Genomic DNA, 6,051 nt, shown 5'->3' with positions numbered 1-6,051 from the left:
TGAACACCTGTTGCCCATAAGTCTCTTTGTGCGAAAATTATGTGCCTGTGATATGCCGGGAGACATGACATTTCCCCCATCCAACTTTCTACCCTTTATAAACGACACATGTAAAATTACAACCCTGTCTCGGCAACACAGGTAAACATAGCGACTTTGAACCTGGACCGTATTTTCCCCCGCCCGGGCCACTTGCGTAAGTCGCCAAGATGTGAAAACCAGGTGAAGGAAAGCTATAGACCAAAGCGAAGGCAAAAAACAAATATTAATCGTCCAGTTGTGTTTTCATAACGGTCATACGGTATCACATATCAGCTCTATGTATATATGCACAACTGATGAGTTGTAAAGCTTAAGGAAATAAATGAACTTGAAAGAGAAATTGTAACAGACAGACAACAGATGCCTAGTACTGCATAAGTTTGCCTATGTACTTCAGACCAGATGCGCTGAAAATCTAAATAATACCACAATCACTTAAAACTGTTTTAGCTAAAAAAACAGTTTTAAGTCCTGAACAGGTCAATTAAAATATATATATATTGGTATTGCACTGCTGGGACATTTTCAAAAGATTTTATGGCTCACTCCTCATATTCAGAAGTATGGTGCTGCATGAGTTTACCCTCTGTTTAAAATGTGAGAGTACAGGGAGTTGTACTTCAGAACAAAAACTATATATACACTTTGATTGGATGAATTTCTCACTTTCAACTTTTCTCAAAAAGCGGTCCAGGTTATAAAACACCTTTTCCTCATTTTGTCAAAATAGCATGATGATAATTCCATGACACCACATGCTGTATGGAAGGTCCCGGAAAAGTAGGACAATTCCTAAGGGCTGTTAGGACCCCCTTGAACCTAAAACCTACAATTACAGTGAGCATTTTAAAACCAGGAAACAAAGCCATTTTCTGACTACAAAATGTAAGCCCAAGGGCATAGTGAATGTTTGCAGGAGTTATCCTTTTATTAACTTGAATCTATTTACATTTTTTACTTATTTACAAGAAAAATTGAAATTTGGCACAAATTATCAGTAGGGCAAATATTGTGCTTCAGACCCAAATACATTTACTTATTACTGTTCATGATTCACTACTGTTGAGTTCCCTAACTCCACACCAAAGTTGGTCAAAAGCCATTCAGCTATTCTGGACAAGTAAACCGGCTTGTGAAATGTATACAAACAGAGGAGAGACACTGCACCACAGCATAAACTCAGGCGAAACAAATACTCATGTTCTTCTACTTTAAACTACAGTTGATATTTATCTCAAACCTACCTTTTATGAATTGATAAATGGGTGCCATTATCCTGTTTAGCACAAAATGTGCTTTGATAGCCGATATTGCCTCTTGCTTGTTTCCAATGGTTAACCTTTTGGTGAAGCAAGTGACTTCTAAAATTGGAAGAACTGAAGAAAACACATCATCAAGGTTTCCACCTGTTGCCTCCAATATCTGAAAGAAGACTACAACAGTGAGATATATATACACTTGTCCCATACCAAACTGGTTTAGCCACTTAAAATCCTTTTGATGAATTATTTTATCTTAAACTGTTAAAACATGGAAACGTAAAGAGATAAAAGCACAGTTGTACTGTTTTACTCAGTATGTTGAGAAATATTTCTGTTATTTAGTGAAAGGGAAAACAATAATAATAATTAAGTTGAAGGCATGCATGTGTATATTTAATAATATGCTTTACGAACTTGAAAAAGATAAATTTGCAGAGGAATTGCTTCCTCCTATCCATATTTCAAACCATGGAAATAGAAATTGAAATTGTTACCCCAAGACGAAGTTTAAATATTACATGACACATATTTTTCCTACATCCTCATTGGCTGGATCGTAATCACGTGGTTTGTGATATTGACTCGGTGCCATTATCTATATAACAATAGGCCAATTTTCAATTGTAATGTCACAATGCACTTTTTTCCTCTCCTTACAATTTCATGCATTCCATCTTGTTTAATCATCAAGATAGCATGTAATGTAACAATTAAGGACTTTAATTTGATGCATATATTTGGTAATAGGGACCTGAGAAAAGTGATACTAACCAAGATATTTCTTTATATTAGTGTACCAGTTGATTGTGTGGAGAGTTCATTCAACTTTGAAGTTACCTAGTTACATCAAAACTAAACAATAGTTTAAGCAAGTTATCATAAAGAAACCAAAGTGTGGATAAAAGGACGGACAGAGATACCCCATATCAGTATACGCCCCATTAAAAAGGGTATGGTTTTAATTGTTTACCAAATCTAGTAAATTGTTTAATATAAATACCCAAAGTAACTCAGAATTAGGATGAGTAATTTATTTGCAAATACATTTTTAATAATACTAAATTATACTTTTGTTTATATTGAATACATTTCTTGATTAAAAAGTACTGAAATATGGCTAAAATATAGCCCCAACTCTCAGTTCTTCATAAGAGAAAGTCAATACTTGTAAATATAGTTTACTGCAAACACCTTTTCCTTTCATTTACAGTTTATGTTGCAGGGTAAACCATCTATTTCTTTCTATATATCGTCTATATTGGTACCTCTATGTGATCCTTATTGAAGAAACAATAAATGATCGACCCAGTTATGCTTGTAACTATTCTAGACCCCAACCTTTTCACAGATGGATAAGATTAACTAGTACATCAACCAAGATACAGGTACTAGTATATATAACTGTTTTATGGCGTACTCTTCATCACCTCTTGATACCTTCGATATTCTACCGTACTGATGTCTGGATCCTTGCCTGTGATGATATAGATAGCAACATGCATGTTTAAACAGGCTAGGCTAGGCCTTGATATCTTGAAATAATTGCCTTCGCAGTTGCTTTACCAACAACTGTGTCAGATTTCCTCTCCAACAACTCTGGCCTAATTGAGAAAGAGTTTCCCTCAAAAATTGGAGACTTCTCAAACAAAAGAGAGAAGAACGACCTCTAGGTTAAGGCCTCTTGCATCAATTCCCTCTTCATCAATAAAATACACAATGATGTGCTTGTACCAGTCATCATCATCGCCGTCTTCTAACTGCTCCATAGCCGTTGAAATAAAAAGCCTCTCTGATGCCTCTTATCGCCGAAGTCCCATAATTTTCTTCCCCTTGTTTCAAACTTTCTAAGGTCTCTTTCAGATTTTAAAAACAACCATATTGCCAGAAAAATAATGAAGTACCAATTTGGTCGTGTGAAGTACACAGGTGCACATGTATACATCATGCACTAATCAGATAAAAAAAAAAATGCATATTTAAGTAGATAATCTATATACTTGAGACATGAAAGTCCTTCTGTATACGGTCCTTGCAGGTAGGGCATAATAATTGTATCTGCTACCCCCATTTCATGATCGTAAGTGGCGACTAAATTTGGGATCTTATCATTTCTCTTCTTTCTAAACAATTTTTTTCCCTAATGTCTCACTTTTTGCCTATAGTTGAGCGTTCGCCCCTGTGAGGAAGGCTTTGGGTCCAGTCTGTACAAATGAAAGTTTCTTCACCTGCTTAACGCTCAGCAATTAAGGGTTGGTTTGGTTTGGTTTAGTATTGTTTAAGGTCCTATCAACAGCTACGATCATTTTAGGACGGCCTCTCCTATGTGCAAGTTTCGCCCGTTGTCAGTATAATGTGTTTTCTCGGTGATGAAGCACTATAAAGTCGACATTAATTCCGCGTTATCACAAGGAGACAAACACGAACATATCGCAGCCTCCCAACACACACACGCATACCTTGCACACAGGGGAGGCCGTCCTTAAATTACCATAGCTGTTGATAGGACGTTAAACAATACTAAACCAAACCAAACCAAACCTTTATACAGCTCTATAGAAATGCTATCAGTAATCTTTACCACATCACACATTCTAAAATTGAACTGCAAAATTAATGTAAAAGAAAACAACATGGACATAATTGAACTATATCGAAAATCAAGAGATGTTTTTTCTTGCACAAAAAAATATGTTAAGATTAAATTGCAGCAAAGTATTATTGAAATGCATGTTTTCTGAGTAACTATGGGCTGTGACATATTTTCTCACACACAAAGGGTTATAGTAACTTCATGGAACAATATTAGTGTACTATTCCAATGGCAAATGATCTAATGTACACCTGTAAGGTTTCATGAGAATGCAAAATTAACTATAGGAGTAATTAATACTAATCTTAGCATTTTCTAATTCATATGGCCGCGTGGGTATTTATGTCTTACAGACATTTTCTAATTTTTTTCCCATAAACAACGACACAGGTTCCATACCAGGTTAATGTCAAAGAAAACCTGACCTACCAGGCATAAGGTTGTCCAGGATTAGTGCTGTAAAGCAGGCCATAAAAATGTTGTTTCCAAACAATGATATGATAATCTGCCGAAGTCCGGAATCAACTTAAAATATAAGTTTAAACGAAATAATAATTCGAAAAAACGAAATAACAATTCGATAAAACGAAATAAAATAAGTGTGTAGCATGTCAGTTAACGGGCTCCGTAGAAAAAGAAGTTGAATGGATACGATTTTACATAGTTTTTGATATTTTTCATGTCTGATATCTGCTTCTTCCTTGAAACATCCTTTATAAAAGACGAACATGTCCATCAGAACTCTTACCAAATAAAACAACAAATGCGGCTCCAATTATTGGATCCGGTACAGTAAAAACAAATGCGCTAATCTTAGAAAAGCACCCAGAAAATATCATTGTACCAGCCACGAGGACCACACGCCGGCTGCGTATAATGAAAATACCTAATAAACCAAATAAATGAATCGTAGAAAGATAACGCCAATACAAAGGGGAAATCACAATCCGAAATTCATTCGAACCTGACAAACCCAAAACAACACCTACTTTTGACTCTGTGGCCTAACAATAAATCTAGCAAAAAGCATATTTAATTTCAATAGAAACCTATGACCCACTCCCTACACTACCCACGCCTACCTATCAAAAGTCTTGAAGGTCATTTACCACGTGTGGTATATAACTCATATTTTTCTAACAGTCTGCGTGTTTATACAATGATCTGAGAGTGGAATAACACTGCGTATTGTGGTAGAAATGATGTTATACTGCGAGTACCTCAGCCTGTTTTATTTGAGATTGGTGAGAGTTATCAGTAGGCAGACTTTCGATTGGTCGAGAATATGAACTTTGACCGGAACGACTTTTTCCACGCGCTTTTTGCTGTCAACATCCGACAAATGTTGGTGACTGTGTGCGTTATGCGGAAAAGGAGGTTATTAGGGCAATATTAAAAGAAGATGATAATTAAAGATTTGATCGCTAGTTTCAGACGCTCGATATCGTTTCGACGTCACAGTGTCGGAAAATATTTCGTTCTCCCAACGTCCCGTTATCCGTATTTGGTCGGCCTGGCTATGGCTGAATTTTCACTATAAACGCCAACCATAGAACCGTCGTGAAGAAACGTAGTCCTATGTTTTTAGACATTGACAGCGATAAGTTCGTCTTCATCACTTGGCGGGAGGCAGACTTCGTACGATCGATATGCTTAAGCGCATATAGTCCGTGGTCAATTTATATAAATTAATACAATACTGCTACTCTCAATATTTAAAGTCGTTCATCTTTTATATTTTTTCATGAAGTTGTTGCCGAAACATTAATTTTGAGAATTACTAAATTTGTAAACAAAAGAAAGTCATTTTTGAATATTAATGAATGACTTTTTACATATGGGTCACATCACTACGCCAGCCTTGACAACAACCACACACATGTGTGTATGTTATTTCCGACTGATCATGAGATTGTGGAAGAAACAGATCACACTCTCGTTAGTTAATTTTCAAAAGTTACAGAAAGACACTCGCTAAAGCTGGTGTCTTTTGTAACTTTTGAAAATTAACTAACTCGAGTGAAATAAATACCATATTCAACAACCACTCGTTGTGTAACCTCTATAACCCCTCCACCTCCTTAAAACATATACATACCTCATTAAAATCCTGATCTAATAACTATCGATGCACTAATATAACCCTATATGAAAACC

The 6,051-nt window shown here is 35.9% G+C and overlaps 1 protein-coding gene across 1 annotated transcript; it reads right to left on the bottom strand.

The window, feature by feature from the left end:
* Positions 1 to 1,286: 1,286 nt before the first annotated feature.
* Positions 1,287 to 4,366, bottom strand: LOC110461146 (the record flags this gene model as incomplete). The annotated part of the gene is given in 4 exon segments (XM_021514475.1): positions 1,287 to 1,475; positions 2,829 to 2,973; positions 2,975 to 3,102; positions 4,324 to 4,366. Coding segments are annotated over 4 exon segments (505 nt in total), but the record flags the coding sequence as incomplete, so codon positions are not given.
* Positions 4,367 to 6,051: the final 1,685 nt, after the last annotated feature.

Source organism: Mizuhopecten yessoensis, unplaced genomic scaffold (assembly GCF_002113885.1).
Source record: "Mizuhopecten yessoensis strain PY_sf001 unplaced genomic scaffold, ASM211388v2 scaffold10577, whole genome shotgun sequence".
NCBI classification, from domain to species: domain Eukaryota; kingdom Metazoa; phylum Mollusca; class Bivalvia; order Pectinida; family Pectinidae; genus Mizuhopecten; species Mizuhopecten yessoensis.
The sequence above is the reverse complement of the archived record's forward strand: the minus strand, read 5'-3'. Positions and strand labels throughout refer to the sequence as shown.